We start from the raw sequence: 25,529 nt of genomic DNA on the forward strand, positions 1-25,529 counted from the left end.
GACTATGCGAAACTTTTTATAAGAAATAACTTTTTTTCGTAAAATTAAGTTTTCCATATAGATATAACTTACAGGGACATACTGTATAATAATATGTTGTATCAAAAAAATAATATTTTAGCACTTAAGTTATGAAATAAATTTATGAATCTGAAATCAATCACAAACAAGTCTGACTAATTGGCACTGCCAAAGCCATTTTTCAAGCAAAAACAAATATGTAGTAGCTGCATTCTTGGACTTTAGAAGAGCTCTTGAAACTATAGACAGATTTGTTAATTAAAAAATTGAGGTACTATGGTTTTAAACAAAATGTTATAAAATGGTTTAACGAATATCTCAAAAAAAGAACTCATTATGTGCAGCTAGGCCAAAGTAAATCAACCGAACTACCTAATTGTTTTGGTGTACCACAAGGCAGTGTACTTGGAGCATTATTATTTATTATTTTCATCAATGATGTACATTATGTTGAGGGTCTGGAATTTATTAGTCTTTTTGCAGATGACACATTAATTGTGTGCAGTGATGATGATATTGTTGAGGTTGTTAGAAGGATGCAGTGGTTGTTAAAAAGAATTGAGATATTTTTAGATCCTAACAATTTAAAACTTAATGCGAGTAAAACAAAGTCAATGATAGTCTCTAGTCGGTATAAATTAAACAATATAAGTATGGAAAATTTTAAACTAAAAGTTAATAATGAATGCATTAAATGGGTCAATGAAATTAAATATCTTGGATTTATACTGGATAACACACTTTCTCTGAAACCTCATTTCCAATATATTTGCAAGAAAATATCTAAAAAATTATTTTTCTTTAATATAATTAGCAAAGATCTATCACTATTTTCAAGGATCACTGTATTTAGAAGTATAATTCAGCCCCATTTTGACTACTGTTCAAGTGTTTTATATCTAGGTCACTAGGTGATAAAGGATCAATTCAATCATTGCAAATGTTGTATAATAGAGGTATGAGAACAATTCTTCGATGCAATCGCTACACACCAATTGAGATGATGTATTCTACTTTAGGTTGGTTTTCAGTTCGACAAAGGCTTTACTACCTTACTATGGTTTTCATTTTTAAATTAAAAAAAGGAATGTTGCCTGCATATTTTAATGAATATGTTACATTGAGGGGAGTTCATTCATATACCAAGAGAAATATTGAAGATTTTGACATTCAAAAAACTAATAAACATAGTACAATGACATCCTTGTTTTACAAATGTATGAATGAATTTAACCATCTTGCCCCCAGTGTTAAGAATGCAGTGACAGTTCCAATTAAAAAAAAATACTAAAAACATATGTTTTACCTGGTTAAAAAATCATTTTTAATAAGTCTGTATGTGTTGTATATTGCATGTATTGTATTCGCGGTGTGCAAGTACTTGGAAGGGAATTGAGAAACGATCGTGCGCGAATAGCGGAGAAATATTGCAACTTTCTTAAATAATTCATATTGTCAATTGAAATTGTCAAATTGACGTACATTTCATATCTACTGTCATTGAAGAAGAAAAATTATATGTTGCTCCACAATATTGATATGATATGCAATTAATATATAAAGGTAAATTTAATTAATTGTATTTTGCTTGCAGTACTGCATTTTAATAACTAATTTTATTTACTACATACAATTGTTTACGTTTTAATAACATAACCTGAATCTTATTTTTTCTTCTTATTATTTTTTTGGACTATGGCCTTGACAATTATCCAATAACCAGGACTAATATAATGGGCCAATATAATTAAAAGTGCGAATAAAGTTGCAGAGCGTAGAAATAGGTGTCACTTTGCCGAACTTGCACGGTCCAAATATTGTATGTTACATTTAATTAAGCAAATTTTTATATTTATTGTTAGTAGGATTTCTATTTGAATAAAGAATTTCATTTCATTTCAGTGTGTTGACGATGTTGACAAATTAACATCGAATTGTTTCCGTTTTCCGATAAAAATTTGACTTTTTATTGTCAAAATTATTGAAACTGTCAGCCGTTTTGGTTAACCCGGTAGCAGTCGCACTCACTTCTGTAATACCCCAGGCTGTGGGTGAAAAATAGGTCGATTTCAGGATATAATTCAGGAATTTTTGAAACCTATCAGGTGTTGTAAAGGACGATGCCAGGAATAACTTCTACTAAAATGTAACCAAAAATATTGTGAGCTTTTTCTTTTATTGCGATTTTCATTTGTTAAATTTGCAATTTTTAAAGATTTTTAATTTTGCAGCTTAGGATATTGATTTTAGAGAAAAACTTTTTAATATAAAGTTGTAGTAAATTAAAAAACCTACAATTTGAGCTATGGTAAGTTTAATTTCGTTTATTGGTTATTGCAAAACAGCCTGCAAAAGGTCCAAAATGGCCGTTTTTTACAATTGCATTATTTATTGTACAAATAATTTTTTTTTATTTTTTAAAGCTTTAAAATGAAGATCTTTCAATTCCAAACATAAAAAAAATTGTAAAGCCAGCTTAACGAATTTGTTGCTTAAATGTTATAAATTGCTTATCCCAAGAGGTCAAATAAATGTCGAAGGCTATAACTTTATATAAAAAAATCGTAGAGAGTTGGTGAAACATCGAATCTCCTTCTAAAGAGTTATATTTTGATATTCTGATGTAAATAAATGCGTAAAACATTTTTAAACCTCTAATTTTTGGGTTTGAAAATAAGGGGGCAAATTTCGTTATAAACTTTTAGAGCTGAAGCGGCCCTGTACATCCTATGAGTTTTTAACTTACAGATTATTGTTCCTGAAGACGAAACAAAGATTTATAAAAAAATAAAAAAATTCTACGTTCAACTGAAGTCAAGATAATTTTTGGGTTTGACAATAAGGGGGCAAATTTCGTTATAAACATTTAGAGCTGAAGCGGCCCTGTACATCTTATGAGTTTCTAACTTACAGATTATTGTTGCTGAAGACTAAACGAAGATTTATAAAAAAATAAAAATTTTCTACAACCAACTGAAGCCGAGATAATTGTTTTTTTTCTTAAATCGTAGTGCCTTTATTTATAACAATTAAGAAATTATTTTACAGTCATTGACTAAAGAACTACTTATATTATCTTAAAATAAAAATTATTATAAAATATAGTTACGTTTAATTATTAAAAATTATTTTTAAAATCGGTGCTTTTGCGAGCGGCCGAATTTTGCAAATCGCCCGGCTCGCTTCAAATCCGCGCGCTCGGAAAATTTTTACGTAACTTGTATTAAATTTTGACAGAAAACAATTTAATAATATTACCATTATAATATACAGGCTATTTACCACTGTATTTGTTTTTCTTGGTAAACTTTTCTATGTGAAATCTCATTTCTGAACGGATAGTCACTACAAGAAGAAAAAGTTTTATATTGTAGAATAAGAAGTAACATTATTATTATTATAATTATATAACAATGAAAAAATTAAAAATATAGCTATATATTTCATATATAGGTATGTATCAGTTTTGTAATATTATTTCTTCAGAAATGAGATTTCACATATAAAAGTTTATCAAGAAAAACAAATACAGTGGTAAATAGACTGTATATTATAATGGTAATATTATTAAATTGTTTTCTGTCAAAATTTAATACAAGTTACGTAAAAATTTTCCGAGCGCGCGGATTTGAAGCGAGCCGGGACCTCGATTTTTGACCCTTTGCTTCGTTATCGATCATTCGCTATCTGTACACTAATCAGATACGAAGCGAATACGTTCGATAACGAAGCGAAGGGTCAAAAATCGAGGTCCGGACGATTTGCAAAATTCGGCCGCTCGCAAAAGCACCGATTTTAAAAATAATTTTTAATAATTAAATGTAATTATATTTTATAATAATTTTTATTTTAAGATAGTATAAGTCTTTCTTTAGTCAATGACTGTAAAATAATTTCTTAATTGTTATAAAGGCACTACAGTTTAAGAAAAAAAAACAATTATCTCGGCTTCAGTTGGTTGTAGAAAATTTTTATTTTTTTATAAATCTTTGTTTCGTCTTCAGCAACAATAATCTGTAAGTTAGAAACTCAAAGGATGTACAGGGCCGCTTCAGCTCTAAATGTTTATAACGAAGTTTGCCCCCTTATTTTCAAACCCAAAAATTATCTCGGCTTCAGTTGGTCGTAGAAATTTTTTATTTTTTATAAATCTTCGTTTCGTCTTCAGCAACAATAATCTGTAAGTTAAAAACTCATAGAATGTACAGGGCCGCTTCAGCTCTAAATGTTAAAACGAAATTTGCCCCCTTATTTTCAAACCCAAAAATTAGAAGTTTAAAAATGTTTTACGCATTTATTTACATCAGAATATGAAAATATGACTCTTTAGAAGGAGATTGGAAAACCAACTCTCTACGATTTTTTTTTCAAAAAGTTATAGCCTTTGACATTTGACCTCTTGGGATAAACAATTTATAATATCTAAGCAACGAATTCGTTAATCTGGCTTTAAATTTCTTTTATGTTTGTAATTGAAAGATCTTCATTTTAAAGCTTTAAAAAATAAAAAAAATTATTTGTACAATAAATAATGCAATTGTAAAATACGGCCATTTTGGACCTTTCGCAGGCTGTTTTGCAATAGCCAATAAACGAAATTTAACTTACTATAGCTCAAATTGTAGGTTTTTTAATTAACTACAACTTTCTATAAAAAAGTTTTTCTCTAAAATCAATATCCTAAGCTGCAAAATTAAAAATATTTAAAAATTGCAAATTTAACAAATGAAAATCGCAATAAAAAAAAGCGCACAATATTTTTGGTTGCATTTTAGTAGAAGTTATTTCTGGCATCGTCCTTTACACCACCTGATAGGTTTCAAAAATTCCTGAATTATACCACGTTTTTTCACCCACAGCCTGGGGTATAACGTAAGTAGTCGCGCGCAGAGAAAAAATCTCACAATATAGATTTAAATACGAATTTAAATCAAATTTCTATTTTATAATATTTTTATTTACTTCTTATGTTAAAAATATCTATTTCTAACAATTTTAAAGCTAATTACTTCTCACCAAAGCCATACATTCCACACAAAAAAAAATAAAAAAAAATAAAAAAAAATTTCTACGCATTACTACGATCTTCCTCGAGGCACTTACTAGTGGAAATCAATGTTGAAAAATGTTTCATCAAGTTATCACGGAAAAGAACAAAATGTGAGATTTTTTCTCACGGCGCGACTGCTCCCGGGTTAAACGATGTTTCGGTTAAAAAGGTTTCAGTTAATAGAGGTTTTACTGTATGTACTTTTTTCTACTCCTACAAAATAACAATTTGTCTATTTCAGAAACCCAGCAAATGTGTGTGACAGCAGTGGCCAATCTTCAACACAATAGTTTTAGAGAAGGTACCAATAGACTCTTATTCAACAAAGAAAAAGAAATTATCCCATACATTGACCACCATTGGGAGGCATTGACGACAACTTCAAGAAGGGTCACACAAAGTTGGCATCTAACAGTAACCAAGGCACTCATCAAAGACATCCACATTCTCTTTCTTTTCGAAGACAGCGCTGCTGGGAACATGTATGGTTTGATGAATACAGATTTAACTCAGATTAAGCCTAATTATGAAGCTATGATTAAAGGCGGGATGTTGAAGGTGACTGATATGGGCATTCAGCACAGTAAGTATATTTTTTTTATTCTATAGTATGTGTAAACGATTGTTTTGTGGATTATTTTAATTAGTTGTTTACAGTTTTCTACTTATCTTTCTTTACCAATTTACAAATATTATTTGTAAAAAACAAAAATTATTTATTTACAAATTTATGTACATATTTGGCTCGCATCAGCCCTATAGGCTAATGCGAGTTTGATGCGAAAAAGATGCATATTATAGGGCTATGGCCATGGACAAAAAAGTGTACCAGTAAAAAACGAATACCTTTATACCCTGCCTAAGTTTTGCTGCCGACCAAATAGTGATTGCACAAGACGAAGATGACCTCAGTTTTATGGTGAGGAAACGGGAACAGGAATATACAAAGAATGGGATGGAAATAAACCTAAAGAAAACCGAATGCCTAACAACGGAGTATACAGAAATAAAACAGCTGGAAGTAGACGAAGATAAACAAATCAAAGGAACAGACAAGTGCAAGTATTTAGCTAGGTTTCACTATATCAAACAAACTTACTTACTTTCTGTGTCCGGAACACAAACAACTTTAAATTCTGTATTTCAAATGGTTGGCCACATAGATGGCCCTGTCATTTGCTATAATTAAGTCTTCTTCTGTGCAGGTCTCTCTCATCTCTGTGTATGATAGTAGATGCCGGCTGGTCTGAACCGCGCCACAGTCGCAGGTATCGTCCTCCTGGTATCCCCATTTTTTCAGGTTACTAGCACAACGTGAAACGCCGGTTCTTAGTCTGTTTAGCGCTTTCCAAGTCGGATACGGTAAATTGTGTCCAGCAGCCATTTCTTCTGAGGGAGGAAAATGTGTCGCGGTAGCTGATGCTCGCCATAGGTGTATTCGGCGCGTCTCTGGCGCTTCGGGGATGGATCTTGATGTTTTCAGGAAGCTTTTCCGAGATCTTAGATGCTTTGCTGAGTTTGGTGGTCATATAAGGGGTGTCTTCGGTCCGTCTTCTGCTTTTTTCGTTCTACCTCTGATGTTACTTACTTACTTTCCGTGTCCGGAACACCAACAACTTTAAATTCTGTATTTCCAATGGTTGGCCACATAGATGGCCCTGTCATTTGCTATAATTAAGTCTTGTTCTGTGCAGGTCTCTCTCATCTCTGTGCATGATAGTAGATGCCGGCTGGTCTGAACCGCGCCACAGTCGCAGGTATCGTCCTCCTGGTATCCCCATTTTTTCAGGTTACTAGCACAACGTGAAACGCCGGTTCTTAGTCTGTTTAGCGCTTTCCAAGTCGGATACGGTAAATTGTGTCCAGCAGCCATTTCCTCCGAGGGAGGAAAATGTGTCGCGGTAGCTGACGCTTGCCATAGGTGTATTCGGCGCGTCTCTGGCGCTTCGGGGATGGATCTTGATGTTTTCAGGAAGCTTTTCCGAGATCTTAGTCTGCTTGGCTGAGTTTGGTGGTCATATAAGGGGTCTCTTCGGTCCGTCTCCTGCTTTTTCCGTTCTACCTCTGACGTGACCTTCCTCCTGATAGGTGGTGGAGCAATTCCAGCAATGGGGTATACCTCTTCGATAGGTGTCGGTTTCAGGCAACCCGATATTATACGGACCGTTTCATTTAGAGCCACGTCGACGTTCTTTGCGTGAGCGGAGTTTGCCCATACTGGTGCTCCAAACTCCGCGGCCGAAAAACATAATGCCAAGGCAGAAGTGCGGAGAGTGTGTGGTTGTGCTCCCCATTTTGTATTAGTTAGCTTGCGGATGATATTATTTCTGGCACTTACTTTCTTCTTGACATCTTGACAGTGGTATCGGTAAGACAGAGTTCTATCCAGACGGACGCCAAGGTATTTTGGCGTCTTGTTGTGTTCCAGCATCTGACCACGCCATTCCACCTCCAGCGACCTTCGGGCATGCTTGTTTCTCAGGTGGAAAGCACATACCTGGGTTTTTGTGGGATTGGGTTTCAGATGGTTTTTATCATAGTATAGAGCTAAGTCTCCCAGGGCATCTGTCAGTTTCACTTCGACTTCATTGAAGGTTCTTCCCTGAGCTGCCACCGCTGTATCATCAGCGTAAATAAATTGCCTTGTTTGTTGGTGTATGGGTTGGTCGTTGGTGTATATGTTGTATAGAATCGGCGCGAGGACACTTCCCTGTGGTAGCCCATTTTTTTGGTCCCTCCACCGACTGTTCTTGGACTGGAGTGTTACGTAGAAGCGTCTATTCTGGAGGAGACATTTCACTAACCTTGTTAGTCGGAAATCCTTTGTAGTTTCGTAGAGTTTTGCGAGTAGCCGTTGATGGTTAACTGTATCATAGGCGGCAGTTAGGTCTATGAACGCTACTCCTGTTATTTCCTTCCGTTCAAAACCATCTTCAATATGTTGGGTGAGATTAAGAATTTGACTGCAGCAGCACTTTCCGGGCCTGAATCCTGCTTGTTCTGGAATAATTTTAGTCTCCACATATTCTGCGATCCGGTTCAGTATCATTCTTTCAAAGGCCTTGAAAAGGTGGTACAAGAGAGATACAGGTCTAAAACTCTTTGTATCCGCCGGATCCTTCCCTGGTTTTAAGAGGGCTACCACTCTAGCTTTTCTCCAGATTTTGGGGATTTGTAATGTACGGATGCAGCAATTCATCATTTTTACGAGCCACTCTACGGTTTTTAGTCCAAAGTTCTTTATTTGCTCTGTTCGTATGTCGTCCAGGCCAGCCGCTTTATTATCTTTCATTTGATGGATCGCGCCTCTCATCTCCTCTAGACAAAAAGAGGTACCTAGAACATCTCTTTCTTCGTCGATATTCCGTTGAGCTCTCACCTTGTTCTTTCTTGATGTCGTCTTACCGTTCATTAGAAGATGATGGGCTATCTGATCGGGTGTGACTTCTGTCATGTTGACTGCCGGAGCAGCGGGATCGTTGCCAAGATTCCGAATCAGCTTCCAGGCACGTCTGCTGTTTTGTTTCATGTCCAGACTCGTGACCAGCTTGCACCACCATTCCGTTCTGTTGGCGGATATCGCATGTAACATTTCCTCCCCAGCCTGTATTGTCGCTTCCGAGAAAGGGTCTTCTTCATATAGCTGTTCGTATCTTTTAAGTAGGGGTTTAGATTCCTCATTGAGCCCCGCTATGTACTCAGTTCGACAACCTCTAGGGATAAATTTCCGTGATACTTGCTTTACGATTTCTACAAATTTATCGTATGAATCAGGGCAAGGTTCTAGCTGGGAAACTTCTTGATCCAATGTTTCAGAGAATTTTTCCCATTTTGCTTTAGTAAAGTTGAACCTTCTCTTGAAAGGAACAATTTCGTATCTGATTGCCGCGTTGGAAAGACAAATTATTGGTCTGTGCTGTGTCTTTGGGAGGGCGCTTCCAACGATTTTTGTCACCTGGTCTCCAATTCTGTCGCTGACAAATATATTGTCTGGGTTGTAACCTCTGCGCCATCTTCCGCTGTTGAACGACGCAGGCTGCTTTGGATCGTGAATAAGTTTTAGGTTCATGCTTTCAGCCCATTTTTCTAGTTCTTCGCCATTGGAATCTGTTTCGTTGTAACCCCACGCGACACTGTGACAGTTGAAGTCACCCAGTACGAATTTGATTTGCTGTGATTGAAAGTTATTCGGTTCCTCAAAAGCAAAGTCAGCGTTTGGTGGTTTGTAGATTGACTTTACTGTACAGGAGTTTATCTCCACTGTGAGGATCTCGATGTCATTTTGATCTGTTAGAGATGTGGATGCTACGTCGATATCTGGTCTGACGAAGACTGCGCTACCATATTGGTCGTGTGGTCTCTCCAGTATGAGCTTCATACCCCGAATCCTTGGTCTGCGGCTTGCAGTACCTCTATGGGTTTCTTGAACCAGTAGAACATCGACACCATGTTCTCTGCACATATTAGACAATAGGTCTTCTTTATCTGCTGATAGTCCTTCAATATTAATTGAGGTCGTCATCAAAAATGGCCTTGATAAAGACCGTTTTGATTTTGATTGCATCTGTGTTGTTGGTGCACCGGTGTTGAAAGGATTAGCCGACATTACTCGTTTCCAGGGGACGCCCGATTGTATTCACAAGTGATCACAATCTACGTGGAGGCTCCTTTCATGTCCCACCTCTGATGTGACCTTCCTCCTGATAGATGGTGGAGCAATCCCAGTTATGGGGTATACCTCTTCGGTAGGTGTCGGTTTCAGGCAACCCGATATTATACGAACCGTTTCATTTAGAGCAACGTCGACGTTCTTTGCGTGAGCAGAGTTTGCCCATACTGGTGCTCTAAACTCCGCGGCCGATAAACATAATGCTAAGGCAGAAGTGCGGAGAGTGTGTTGTTGTGCTTCCCATTTTGTATTAGTTAGCTTGCGGATAATATCATTTCTGGCACTTACTTTCTTCTTGACATCTTGACAGTGGTATCTGTAAGACAGAGTTCTATCCAGACGGATGCCAAGGTATTTTGGCGTCTCGTTGTGTTCCAGCATCTGACCACGCCATTCCACCTCCAGCGGCTTTCGGGCATGCTTGTTTCTAAGGTGGAAAGCACATACCTGGGTTTTTGTGGGATTGGGTTTCAGATAGTTTTTATCGTAGTATAGAGCTAAGTCTCCCAGGGCATCTGTCAGTTTCACTTCGACTTCATTGAAGGGTCTTCCCTGAGCTGCCACAGCTGTATCATCAGCGTAAATAAATTGCCTTGTTTGTTGGTGTATGGGTTGGTCCTTGGTGTATATGTTGTATAGAATCGGCGCGAGGACACTTCCCTGTGGTAGCCCATTTTTTTGGTCCCTCCACCGACCGTTCTTGGACTGGAGCGTTACTAGACCGTTTTTGGACTAGAAGCGTCTATTCTGTAGGAGACATTTCACTAACCTTGTTAATCAGAAATCCTTTGTAGTCTCGTAGAGTTTTGCGAGTAGCCGTTCATGGTTAACTGTGTCATAGGCGGCAGTTAGGTCTATGAACGCTACTCCTGTTATTTCTTTCCGTTCAAAACCATCTTCAATATGTTGGGTGAGATTAAGAATTTGACTGCAGCAGCACTTTCCGGGTCTGAATCTTGAATGTTCTGGAATAATTTTAGTCTACACATATTCAGCGATCCGGTTCAGTATCATTCTTTCAAATGCCTTGAAAAGGTGGCACAAAAGAGAGACAGGTCTAAAACTCTTTGTATCCGCCGGATCCTTCCCTGGTTTTAAGGGGGCTACCACTCTAGCTTTCCTCCAGATTTTGGGGATTTGTAATGTACGGATGCAGCAATTCATCATTTTTACGAGCCACTCTACGGTTTTTAATCCAAAGTTCTTTATTTGTTCTGTTCGTATGTCGTTCAGGCCAGCCGCTTTATTATCTTTCATTTGGTGGATCGCGCCTCTCATCTCCTCTAGACAAAAAGAGGTACCTAGAACATCTCTTTCTTCGTCGATATTCCGTTGAGCTCTCACCTGGTTCTTTCTCGATGTCGTCTTACCGTTCATTAGAAGACGATGGGCTATCTGATCGGGTGTGACTTCTGTCATTTTGACTGCCGGAGTAGCGGGATCGTTGCCAAGATTCCGAATCAGCTTCCAGGCACGTCTGCTGTTTTGTTTTATGTCCATACTCGTGACCAGCTTGCACTACCTTTCCGTTCTGTTGGCGGATATCGCATGTAACATTTCCTCCCCAGCCTGTATTGTTGCTTCCGAGAAAGGGTCTTCCTCATATAGCTGTTCATTTCTTTTATGTAGGGGTTTAGATTCTTCATTGAGCCCCGCTATGTACTCAGTTAGACAAACTCTAGGGGGATAAATTTCCGTGATACTACTTGCTTTACGATTTCTACAAATTTATCGTATGAATTAGGGCAAGGTTCTATGAATCAAGGATCGTGAATAAGTTTTAGGTTCATGCTTTCAGCCCATTTTTTCAGTTAGGTATGAATATAGTATTAGGTATTGAATACAGTAGGTATGAATTATATGTAGGTACGTCAATTTGACAATTTTAATTGACAATATGATTTATTTAGGAAAGTTAAACCCCTCCAAGTACTTGCACATCGCGAATATGTCCTCTATAGTTACATTCTCTAAGGTTTCTCGGGCATATTTATCTGCCAGATCGTTTTAGCTTAGATTAATATTTGATTACTAAAATATTGTTACGTTTTTCTGTGAGTTCACAGATTAAGTGAACCACAACGCAGTCTAAATAACGTCAATCAATTTACAAATTCTAATTACATAATAATTACAGCGGGCGTGCATGAGCAGAACAAAAATCTTCTCCAAGTAAGGATGGCGCCTGAATGCAAGCGATAATACCAAATTCCAGAAGTTTACCGGCTACGAGAACATATCCGCATCGGTGAGTGGAATAGTCGCGGTGAAAAGAGTATTCTCGGCTTCGCTAAAGCATACGACCGGAATTGGTTTTGGTGGATTTTGTCAAGTTGGTTGATTTTGTCCTTCATCAGGACACAGTCTCTCCAGGTAGACGACCTTAGGCTTAGTCCGGGGCGTCAGTTGCAGCCTATAATTAAGGTAGTTTATCTTCTTAGTGACCAGTTACGGTCCCTCACAGTTTCTCAGCAACTTGGGACTCGGACCTTTCCTTTTTGTTGGTTGGTAGAGCCAGACTCTTAACCTAACGGGATTGGATTTCTGATTGAACCTAACCCGACCACTGGTGAGTTGCAGCTTATTCCTAGCGAAATAGTGGACCTTAACCAGTGCATACATTAGGCTGCTGACATATTCGGGGAGTGTGTCATGGTCTGTATTTCCATCTGGTAGGTTGTCATGTATTAGGTAGATGGGAACCTTCATCTCCTAACCAGTCAATAGCATTGCTGGATTGTAACCAGTTGCTTCATGTTGGGTGCTTAGGTAGGCACCAGTTTGTCCACTCCCTCTGGTTTTCATGTACAAATTGGGCAGGTAGTTGTTGATGATCCGGTTATGTCTTTCTACCATGCCGCCTGACTGAGGATGAAGCGTTGTAGTACTGGTCTTCTCAATTCCCAGCAAAACCATCATGTTCTTCCAAACTTCCGATTCGAAGTTGCCCTTGGTTGGTATTAAACAAAAGGAAACGACATTTTCAAGAAGAGCCTCATTAACTGTCTTTTTGTTTGAGTAGTGCAACTTCTTCTGGCCATGTGGAAAAATAGTCGATAGCATCCATCAAATACTTATTTGCTGATGTTGGTATTGGAAATTGTCTCAGAATGTGGACAGCAACTCGTTTCCATAAGGTTCCAGCGATGTATTGTTTAAGTTTTTTCCTAAGTCCCTTTTCGGCTCCCTGCTTGGATGCACATAGGTCCCATTGTTTGCACCATTCTTCCACATATTGCCGACTATTAACCCAATAATACCTCGCACGGAGTCTGGCCAGAGTCCTATTGATCCCAAAATGCCCTTCCCCGGAACGGGGAGTTCTGCAAACACGCCCTTGGGAGAAAAACTTGTTTTTGTTCCATCTGGACTCTCATTTACGAGTGAAAACTCATCTCTCAGACACAAGGAGTTCCATTGAAACCAATAGCCTTTCACTGTTTGTCCATATTTGGCAATCTTCTGCCACTGTGGTCTAGCCTCGTTGACTAGTTACCCATGGATTAGCTTTAGATTTTAATATTTGATTATTAATAAATTACAAAACATTATTTTTTCTTTGAATATTTTCACGGCCAACCTAATAAAATATGTAATTGTTTTTGCAATTAATGTTTGGCTTAAAGAATCACGAATAACTCACAAATTGAAGTAATTTGGTATAGGGCATAATAATTCTTTTATAATATTAGGTATATTAATAAATAATAGTAGGTACCATAAAATAACATTTCATTACAATATTAAAATATAGGGAGTCCCATTTAAGACAACTAAGAAAATACTAATTTCGAGTTTCGACCAGCCCTGTATACCAAAATTAAACATTTCGCTATATTAATAATTTTTAACAATATTGGCTATATTAGAAATCATTTGAACATAAATAGATTTTTTGATGTCGAATCACTACAGTTCTAGAGGGTGTGAATGTTGCTACGAAATTAATAAAAAAACGTAATTATCTTTTAAACTACCTCGTATAACTTAACAAAACCTTATATTTTAAGAACGAAAACATCGAGGAGAATCTAAAGATGTAAAAATATAAGGATATTACAAAAAACCTAAATAATCTTTGAGTATTTCTTACGACTTCTCGTATTAATGCCGGACACTTTAGATATGTCTGTTTTGTCGAATACATTAAACTATGTTTTCGATGAAAACTTCTGTTTTTTTTTCATGATGATGTACACGTAAAAGACGGTAAAATGTACTATTTTGTAAGTCTATGTTTTGTTTTTAAACCAGGAGGAGTAAACTAAAAAGACAGATTCACACCCAAGAAAGTTACTAGAAAAATCACTAAATAGGTCTCTTTTTTTTTGGTTGATCATATCGGCCTTCGACGGTTATCCATAAATATTATATTATACCAATACGTCTCCAAAGAGTTCTGTAAAAAACCGTTTTTTATATAAAAGTAGACTAAAAATCTAAAAATTGAAGGAATAACGCAGAAAACACAAAAAATCGCCGATATAACTTTATTTTGAACGTATGTAACTTGCTTAAGCCGGCCACTCACGATACAATTTTGTAGAATTCGACTAATTGACAAAAATTTTGATCGTGTGTTACAATTTTACCACGGAGAAACTGGTTTCTATGCTGCAGTACTGCAGAATTGATATTATCGACGATTTTGTCGAACGACACCGCAGTATCATGTGTGGCCGGCTTTACTTTTGATGGTAGAAACTTTTTTAAAAAACAAAACTAATACACTTTAAGTTGTAATGGGTTTCCCAAAAGTGTTTTTGTGGTTATTTCACGTTGACATATTCGATTCGGAATTTGACCAAACAACATTTGAAGAGAACCAAACAATTGAAGTACAGAGAAGAATCCGATTGGCGTGGGCAGCATTTGGAAAGTTAAGATGGATACTAAAAAGAACAAAGATACAACAGTACCTAAAAACTCGTGTATTTGACCAGTGCATCCTTCCTGTTCTGACGTATGGCTCAGAAACATGGACATTAACAAAGGCCAACATAAACAAAATTAAAATAACTCAGAGAAAAATGGAAAGATCCATGTTGGGAATAAAACTACAAGACAGAAAATCAAACAAATGGAAAACAAAAGTAACAAATGTAACTGAACATATAACAGGGTTAAAATGGAGATTTGCGGGCCACAATGCGAGACAGGAAGATAAAAGATGGAATGCTGAAATACAAAACTGGAGACCGTGGACAGGAAGAAGAGGAAGAGGAAGACCTCAGATGCGGTGGAAGGACGATATTGTAAAAGCTGCAGGAACTAACTGGAAATACGCAGCCAAGGACAGACGGAAATGGAAAGATTTGGGGAAGGCCCATGTCCAAAGTTAGATAGAAATGGGCTAAAAGAAGAAGAATAATAACTCTGCTTCTACCTTATACATACACCATTTTTTTCACTTTTTAATAGTCTATATTTTTGCTAAGACTGTTTTTTCGATAAAATACTTACTATTTGAGTTATTTACGAAAAACCGTGTAAAAACATGTTTTTTTGTTGAAAAATGAACATATTCACCCGCAAATAACTCTAAAAGTATAAACTTAGCGAAAAAACGCAAAAAACTGTATATTCATTTCCGGACTTATTTTGAACGTGTATTTTTTCACCCCCGAGAAGGGGCGAAATACCCCTAGGGCAAAATCACACATGGGCACAATTTCACTTTTTTCTTTGACATGCCAAATTATACACATAGCGACACAGCTATGATAGCATCATAGTATTCCAAATTTATGTCAATCCAAGCAGTTTTTTAAAATATAGAGGTTTTGCAATATTTTACCGTGAGTGAATGGACTAAAAACTTTTACGTAATAAAATATTATGCAACATTTATGATTTAATATATAATAACTAATAGTATGGTATAACTAGACCCAAACCCAGACATCCAAAGTGAAAGTTATCCCCCAACACCAAATTGTTCTATATGGTCCACATAATGTTCAGAAAAAAGTCACACCATTTTGAGCGTCGGGTTTGGGGGGGGGGGGGAGAGGGGAGAGAAATCGGTAAATTCGTAGTTTTTTAAGTTTTTCGTCAATATTTCTAAAACTATGTAGTTTAGCATGAACAACCTTCTATACAAAAATATTCTACATAACATTTGAAATAAAAAAGGCCCTATGCATAATCCTTCTAAAATGAACGGTTCCAAAGTTACGGAGATAGTATATTATAATTGGCCCAAAAAAGGCCTAACCCAGACATCCATAGTAAAAGTTTTCCTCCAACACAAAATTGTTCTATATGGTCCACATATTGTTCAGTAAAAAGTTACACCGATTTGAGCGTCCGGTTTGGGGGGGGGGGGGGGAGAAGTCGGTAAATTAGTAGTTGTTTTACGTTTTTCGTCAATATTTCTAAAACTATGCTTTATGCTTTATGCTTTAGCGTAAATTATGTTCTATACTCAAATTTTCTACATAAAATTTAAAACAAAAAAGGTCCAATACATAATTGTTATAAAATCAACGGTTCCAGAGTTACGGAGGGTGAAAAGTGGAGGTTTTCGATACCTTTTATATATTTTTGGGCAATTTATAATATTATTACTGATGAAAGAAATTTTTTTGTAAATAAAATTTGCTATTTCAGTGGCCGATGGTATGTTAGTGATAAGCCATTGAAGAAGCGTCAACCTCACCACCCAAAATCATCATCAATAGTCCAAATAATATAAAAAGTATCGAAAACCTTCACTTTTCACCCCCCGTAACTCTGGAACCGTTGATTTTATAACAATTTGTATAACACCTTTTTTGTTTTAAATTTTATTTAGAACATTTTTGTATAGAACATTGTTTACGCTAAAGCATTGTTTTAGAACTATTGACGAAAAACGTAAAAAAACTACTAATTTACCGACTTCTCTCCCATCTCCCCCCCCAAACCGGACGCTCAAAATGATGTAACTTTTTACTGAACAATATGTGGACCAATTTTACTGAAAATTTGGTGTTGGAGGAAAACTTTTACATTGGATGTCTGGGTTAGGCGTTTTTTGGACCAATTACACTATACTACCTCCGTAACTTTGGAACCATTCATTTTAGAAGGATTATGCATAGGACCTTTTTTATTTCAAATTTAATGTAGAACATTTTTGTATAGAAGGTGGTTCATGCTAAACCGCATAGTTTTAGAAATATTGAAGAAAAACGTAAAAAACTACGAATTTACCGATTTCTCCCCCCTCTCCCCCCCCAAACCCGACGCTCAAAATGGTGTGACTTTTTTCTGAACATTATGTGGACCATATAGAACAATTTGGTGTTGGAGGATAACTTTCACTTTGGATGTCTGGGTTATGCCATTATTTGGATCAATTTTATCATACTAAAAATACTATAAGGGCGTGTTTGTGTACCTATTGTGTAAACAGTTCCACTATTATATAAAATTCTTACCAATTAAATAGATTCATACTAACACTTTACTGTTACATTTGCCATTTTTATACAAGTTTCAGTTTTTCATTAAATATTTCTTATATTTTTTCATCAGTAAATACCTAGTTGCCAAATATTAAAAATTTTAGTAGATATGTCATTTTTAAAGATTTTTCAACAATCCTGACAGGTCGTCAACAAATAGTTGTCAAATGTAAGTTCATTTAACGCGATAATCAACAATTTGAGTCACTGCTTTGATTGTTCATCGATTAGTGTATTTAATAATAACTAAATAACTACATGCACAATGGCACGTACAAAAATTATACAGATGAGACCTGCACGTATGTATTGCAATCGTTAACTGATAATAAATTCTGTTTATTTTTATTCTTATAGGCCAGTCGAGAGATACTAAAATGCGTGTTATCGATTTGTTTAGTGGTAAAAGTTGTCTTGTTAGTCCAGGCTGTATCGTCGCCCCCGTTAGGTAAATCATTCTGATTTGAGTTTTTTGCACAAACTTACTCAAAAAGAGGTCCTTATAATAAATCCACAGGGTGTCAGGCGGTGCCGTGGTCGAAAAATTGTTTAAACTATTTTTATCTACTCTATGTCATATATGTATCAGTTTTTAGTTTGTGAAAACTGTCATTATAGATAGCAGTGCGTGAAGGGTTTAAAGTGTGCGTGAAGTAACAATGTATTTTAAATGAGATTTACTTTTTCGCACACTTTCAATGGGTTTTCTGGCACACTTTCATATATACTCTGGGCTAATTAGCAAAATACAAGGAATAGCTATTTGTATAACAAGAAAGAAAAGTGCTACTTTTCCTCCCGAGAATGAAGTTTACTTACAGTAATCATTCAAGGGAGGAAAAGGCACTTTATTAGCAAACTATCTGCGGACTTTGCATACCTATATTATTAATATATAGAATCATAAGATTCGATTCCAACAATAAAATTGCTGGTAAATAACTTTTCTAAAAAATGGAATATTCAGTAGTAATTGCACAAGAGCTCTAAAATTATTGAATTTTTCCCGAGTGACACTTTGATAGTTTTAATTTCACGAGCCGATGGCGAGTGAAATTATGTCAAAGTGTCACGAGGGCAAAAATTTTATATTAATTTTAAAGATCGAGTGCAATTTGTTGCGATTATTTCATGAATAAAACTGTTCAAAACCAAAATATTATTGTAATTTAATTATGTAAGTACATATGTACAATTAAACACACAGTTGTTATAAATATTTTACGGTTGAAAGTCATCACTTTTATAATTTTTAAAACATTAATTGTCATTAATGTCACTGAATGTATTTTTTCATAGCAACGAAGGACATCTGACGTAATATACTTGACGACGGGAAATTATCAAAAATTATCGATTTAATTTAGATTTCTGTAGCTTTCTATTGGTCAAAATCTCCTATGAATGAAATAATCTTCGATAATCTGCCCAGACTAATAATCAAATATCCTTAACTTTCGCGTTGTCATGGTGATGACAATATGAGCAATGACTTACAACAAAATTTTTGACAGTTTTGTGGTTTGAAAGTAGTTAGGATTTTTAAATGTCAAAGTTCTAAAAATTGTAGAATAGAAATCAATTCCAGTGACGAAGAGTTACAGTCTTTTTATTTGTTTATCGAAGAGTAGATAAAATATTGTATGAAACTGTGCGTGAAGTACTTTTTGCGAACTTACGCGATGTATCTAAATATAGCGTGCGTTCGCAAAAGCATACTTCACGAACTTTTTCATAAATAACTATTTTTAAACAAATTCACAAAAATAATTTTTTCACTTCGGGCACATTTTTTTCGATTCTTTCGGTCATTCTGAGTAAAAAAGGTCTCTTATGATTTTTCTCTAAAATTGATTGTTTTCGAGTTATACCTATGCGATTTAAAATTTGAAAAACGCGAAAATAACTATTTTCAAGGCTTAATAACTCGGTTAAAACTAATTATTATGAAAGTCAAAAAGTGACAAATCAAAGTTTAAAGCCCCTTCTACAAGATCCTGAAGAAATTTTTGTCATTATTTTATTTCTAAGCTGTCATTTCTAATTATCAACAATGAGCGCTAAGTCTGTATTGAGGCGGTCGTCAATGTGAGTACGAGTGAGATTCACCACTGGACGGCCGGAATGGTGCATCTCTTTCGCACTCACCATTGACGGTCGCCTAATACGCTTGTTAATAATTAAAAATAACAGTTTAGTAAAAAAATTCTTCAGGATCTTGTAGAGGGAGCTTTAAGCTTTGATTTGGTCACTTTCTGACTTTCATAATAATTATTTTTATCCGAGTTATTAAGTCTTGAAAATGACAATTTTCACATTTTTCAAATTTTAAATCGCATAGGTATAACTCGACAACAAACAATTTTGGAGAAAAATCACAAGAGACCTTTTTTAATCAAAATGACCCAAACAATCTAAAAAAATGTGTTCGAAGTGAAAAAATTATTTTTGTGAATTTGTTTAAACAATTTTTCGATTACGGTACCACCTGGCACCCTGTCGATTTGTTATAAAGACCTCTTTTTGAGTAAGTTTGTGCAAAAAAATCGAATCGGAACAATTTACCCAAAGGGGGCGACGATACACCCTGGACTATGTGTACTTGAAGCGTATTTGCGGTACCCGTTTAGATTACTAGAAAATAAGATTTTTTTAAAGCTTGTTTTCTGCTAATAATACAGAGTGAGTTTTATGTATGGAACGCCTCCATTATCTCGGAAACAGCTTGCACGATTTTTATAGATTTTACCTTGTAAGGGTTTTGCCTTTTGAAAACCTCAAGAAATACTAATTTTTTTCATGCAATCTTCTCTTTACCCAAATGCCATAATTTCTGAGTTGTTGCTGTATGTAAAGTTACGGTCATTGAATAGTTTACAGGCTTACGTATCTAGGAGCCGATTTTTTAAATTATTCCCTCGTTTAAACTCACCTTTTACGTCAAAGTGACGTTAACAGTGGTGTATCTAGAATAGGATATTTAAAATTAAAAAATAAAAATAATATAAAAATATATTTTACAAAGTTTAACAAAATGGAAAGTACAGAAAAAAGTTTTTTTTTTTGAATGGAATGGATTATGGTCTTAATAATGAAAACAAGGAAGTCTGGTTTGAAAATACCGATTTTATTTTATATCTATCCAAAATTATCCAATCTTTGTTTGCTTTTCCATATGCACATACATGGCTCACGTCCAAATCTGCAGCAACTTGTCTTAAAAACCAACCTTCTTCAAGTTTGGCAATTGCTCTTGATTTTGTGGAGGAGTTTGATATCGTTATTTTATGTTTCAACACTCGCGAAATTTTTGACAAGCACTGACTTTTTGACTTTGACATTTATGAAATCCGTACGATACTGCAATTTTACAGTATTACAATATAAAAATTAAGGTGTAAACTATTCAGTGATCGTAACTGTACATTATCTTCGCCGGAGTTAAAATAATACATTTATAGGGTGTCCCAAACGTAACGGAACGGTCGAATATTTCGCGAAATGAACATCGCATCGAAAAACTGAAACATACGTGTTACATATTTTTCATAAATCTATCGAATGACACCAAACACGACACCCCACTCCACCCCCTGGAGGTGATGTGGGGGGTAACTTTAAAATCCTAAATGGAAACACCCAGTTTTTATGGCAGATTTGGATTCCTTATGTAAAAGTAAGCAACTTTTATTCGAGAGATTTTTTCGAGTTGTGGATAGATGGCGCTATAATCGGAAAAAATGATTTATCGTGAAAATAGAAGGTAATAGGTAAAATAGAAACCGTCTAATATCTCGAGAAATACACTTCCAAATGAAAAACCAAAAAACATTTTTTTAATATTTTTCAAAAACCTATCGCGTGACACCAAACAGGACCCCGCACTCTACACCCTGGAGGTGGGTTGGGGGGTAAGTCTAAAATCTGAAATAGGAACATCCGCTTTTATTGAAGTTTTTAATTCCTCATGAAACAATGAGTAACATTTATTCGAAACATATTTTGGAATTGTTGATGGATGGCGCTAATGAATCGTATTTTTCCGATTATAGCGCCATTTATCAACAATTTTAACTTATTTTTACACGAGGAATCCAAATCTTTAATAAAAAATGGGGTTCCTATTTAAAATACTAATACTTTTCATTTGGAAGTGTATTTCTCGAGATATTGGACCATTTCTATAACTTACCTATGGTATCATGATAAATCGTTTTTTTTTCCGATTATAGCGCCATCTATCCACAATTCTAAAACATGTCTCGGCTTACTTTTGCGCAAGGAATCCAAATCTGCAATAAAAACTAGGGGGTTTCCATTTAAGATTTTAAAGTAGTGGAGGGTCATGTTTGGTGTCATTCGATAGATTTTTAAAAATTATTGAACAAGCATTTTTCAGTTTTTCGATCCCATGTTTATTTAGCGAAATATTCGACCGTTCCGCTACTTTTGGGACACCCTGTAGATGGCTATCACTGTTACAATAATAACTTTGACGTTTCAATAAATTATAACCTGTTTTTAAACTAGGAGGGTTAATTCAAATTTACCGCACCGTAATGCTTGTTTATAATTTGGTACAATCTCAGCTAAGTTTATTTCACTGTTATGAAATTTTGACACTATTGACATTTATGAAACTTTGACACTATTGGCACTTCATAGGTTAATTAAGTTATATCGGCGATGTTTTGTGTTTTCAACGTTGTTCCTTTAATTTTTAGATTTTTAGTCTGCATTTATGTAAAAAAACATTTGTTTTTAGAACTCTTTAGCGACGTATTAGTAACGAGCGATCCACAATTATTGGGATCAAAGCTAGCCGTGCAAAGAATTACATATGTCTTGTTTTAAGCTGAATTTATATCATTGGTTTATCAATTAATTTTGATTAACAGTATAAAACATAAAAAATCAGTCAAAATCTTTAACACAGAACTTTAATAAAAAATAAAAAGAATTAACAAAATTATAAGTAACAATAATAAATAAAATCAAACGATATGCTGTATATATCCACCAACAACATATCTACATAACCTAACTTTTCTTGTTAATTGATGTACACTGCAAAGTTGACGTAAACTGGAAAGTATACCTGAATTGAGAATAGACATGCACTGTATAGCTATCTCTGTCGTTCAGAGCCACCTATGGTGACAATAATTTTGGATCACACGTTATAATATATGGATTACCCTCGAAGGCTGATATGCTCAATCAAAAAAATGTATTTGGTGATTTTTCTAGTGACATTATTGCGTGTGAATCTGTCTTTTGTTTGAGTTTACTCCTCATGGTTTAAAAACAGGGTATAGTATTGTTGGTGTTTATTTAAAGTCACAATGAATCGTATCTCTGAAAAATAACGAATTGAGATTTTAATGATATTAGGATATGATGATAGCGTAGAAGTCAACAAGAAACGTATATTAGGTTTGTTCTAGCATCAGTTTCAAACGGTTTGAAACCATCAGCGAATAGTCGACCAGCGCGAGTAGAGGGGATAGCACTGGTGACTGTATTATGTTCTCTCACTGACCAACTATTTGCTGACGGTTTCTGACTAGTTTGACTGTTTGCTAGAACAAACCTAATATCTTTAATATTTATATCCTAACCGAAATTCCATAACAAGATCTACTGTCAGTAAATTAATAAAAAAGTTTAGTTCAGTGTATATGTTACAGTTCAAGTTGATTATCCAGTTGGAGTTGACTTTTCATAGTTCGAGTCGACTCAAACGGCTGGTTTTAGTAAAAGTTGATTATAAATATAAAATGAAGATTTTTATTTAACATTTACTAGTAAAAGTAGACTACAACTAGTTAAAGTATACTCTTCCCAATGCCATTTAATAAAAGTTGATTCACACAAACAACCGATTCTAGAAATTAAATGTTACTGTATATTACGTTCAAATCGTGATATTTATAGTCCAGGCTGTATCGTCGCTCCCGTTAGGTAAATTATTCCAGTTCGATTTTTTTGCACAAACTTACTCAAAAAGAGGTCCTTATAACGAATCCACAGGGTAATCGAAAAATTGTTTAAACAATTTTTTTAAACAAATTCACAAAAAAATTCACTTCGGACATTTTTTTACATCATTAATTTGGGTCATTCGGAGCAAAAGAGGTCTTTTGTGATTTTTCTGTAAAATTTATTGTTCTCGAGTTATATGCGATTTCAAGGCGATTTATATGGAATTTTCAAGGCTTAATAACTCAGTTAAAAATTATTATTATGAAAGTCAGAAAGTCACCAAATCAAATTTTAACGACCCCCCTACAAGGTACTGAAGAAATAGTTGTCATTATTGTATTACTAAGCTGTTATTTTTATTTATTAACAATGAGCGCTAGGAGCGTATTGAGGAGGCTGTCAATGTCAGTACGACTGAGATGCACCATTGGACGGTCGGAATGGAGGATCTTACTCGCACTCACATTGACGGCCGCCTCAATACGCTTTTAGCTCTCATTGCTGATAATTAAAAATAACAGCTTAATAATAAAATAATGACAAAAATTTCTTCATGATCTTGTAGGGAGGCTTTAAACTTTGATTAGGTGATTTTCTGACTTTCATAATAATAGTTTTTAATCGAGTTATTAAGCCTTAAAAATGGTCATTTCGCATTTTTCAAATTTTAAATCGCGTATAACTCGAAAACTACCAATTTTAGAGAAAAATCACAAGAGACCTTTTTTGCTCCGAATGACCAAAATAATCTAAAAAAATTTGTCCGGAGTGAAATACTTAGTTATTTATAAAACAGTTCGTGAAGTATGGTTTTTGCGCACGCACGCGATATTTAGAGCACGAGCGGGCCGAGTGCTATACATCGCCTAAGTGCGCAAAAGTACTTCACTCACAGTTTCATACAATATTTTATCTACCAAAAAACAAATAAAAAAACTGCAACTCTTCGTCACTGGAATACATTCCTATTTTACAATTTTTTAGAACTTTGACATTTAAAAATTCAAACTTCTGCTAAACCACAAAACTGTCAAAACTTTTTTTGTAATTTATAGCTCACATGTCATCACCATGACAAGGCGAAAGTTAAGGATATTTGATTATATGAAAGTGTGCTAAAAAACAGTGCGAAAAAGTAAATCCCATTTAAAATACATTATTACTTCAGGCACACTTTAAACCCTTCATGTATGTACTGCCATCTATATTTACAATTTTCACACAATAAAAACTTATACATAATGTGAGGTAGAGTAGATAAGAATTATTTTTGTGAATTTGGTTAACAAAAATTGGTTAAACAATTTTTCGACCGCGGTACCGCCTGACACTGTGTATTTGTTTATAAGGATGTATTTGTTTGAGTAAGTTTGTGCAAAAAAATCTAATCAGAATAATTTACCTAACGGGGGCGACGTTACAGCCTGGAATAATAAGTAGTTGAAACGGTCAAAACAAAGAGACGCACACTCATCAAAAATGCACGTGAGATTATACTCGTATAAATTGTATAATCTACTTTTACTAACAAGAGTTAGGAAGAGTCAACTTCAACTAGTAAAAGTGGATTTAAATTTTTCAAATCAACTTTTACTGCCCGTTTCAGTTGGAGTTGACTCGAACTAGAAAAAGTCAACTCTAACTGAGAATCAACTTGAACTGTAACATATTATAGTTATATAGTTCAGTGTACATATGGTACCCTGTTTTTAAACTATCAAGAGTAAATTCAAAAGACAGATTCACACCCAATAATGTTACTAGAAAAATCACCAGACTTATCTTCTTTTTCGGTTGACCATATCGGCCTTCGACGGTAATCCAGTAATCAGTATCATTAGCTTAATAACACTAATACGTCGGTAAAGAGGTACAAAAACAACTGGTTTTTATATAAACAGCACACTAAAAATATAAAAATTACAGGAATAACGCAGAAAACACAATAATTGTCGATATATCTTAGACCTCATGGGTTTCACAAGAACTATGACCTTGAAAATAATATGTAAACTTGTGTACTGTTTCGGCATCAGCTGTTGTCAAAATCCATTACCTCTAATTAACCTATGAATTTTAAATGTCAATAGTGTCAAAATTTCATATATGTCAATAGTGTCAAAATTGTCAAAATTTCATAATTTAGTGGAGTAAACTTGCCTGCGGTTGGACCAATTACAAACAAGCATTATGGCGCGGTAAATTTGAATTACTCCTCCTACTTTGAAATCAAGGTTATGGCACAGGTTATGGTTATGACGAGTTCAGTATTACGGCACTAATGAATTCCGGGTGCGATATCATATTATATCATATCTATTCTATATTAGATTGTAATAAGTAAAAAAGATGA

At 35.0% G+C, this 25,529-nt stretch overlaps 2 protein-coding genes across 3 annotated transcripts in view; one reads left to right on the forward strand and one right to left on the reverse strand.

Annotated features, from left to right (window-relative positions):
• The window catches only part of LOC126890693 (uncharacterized), a 233,973-nt gene extending 232,215 nt beyond the window's left edge, over nt 1–1,758 (reverse strand). The window contains exon 1 of the mRNA XM_050659840.1: nt 1,679–1,758. The gene's annotated coding sequence lies outside the window, so the exon portion shown is untranslated. The remainder of the gene's footprint in view (nt 1–1,678) is intronic.
• LOC126890694 (set1/Ash2 histone methyltransferase complex subunit ASH2) overlaps nt 1–25,529 on the forward strand; it is an 84,144-nt gene that overhangs the window by 18,864 nt on the left and 39,751 nt on the right. The window contains exon 4 of one of the 2 annotated variants that reach the window (XM_050659841.1): nt 5,313–5,654. In XM_050659841.1, coding sequence (XP_050515798.1) covers nt 5,313–5,654 — 342 coding nt within the window. Of the gene's footprint in view, nt 1–5,312; nt 5,655–17,353; nt 17,494–25,529 lie in introns of those variants that run through there. The other variant, XM_050659843.1, reaches the window with a different exon arrangement.

This window comes from Diabrotica virgifera, chromosome 8, assembly GCF_917563875.1.
Source record: "Diabrotica virgifera virgifera chromosome 8, PGI_DIABVI_V3a".
Taxonomy (NCBI): Eukaryota; Metazoa; Arthropoda; class Insecta; order Coleoptera; family Chrysomelidae; genus Diabrotica; species Diabrotica virgifera.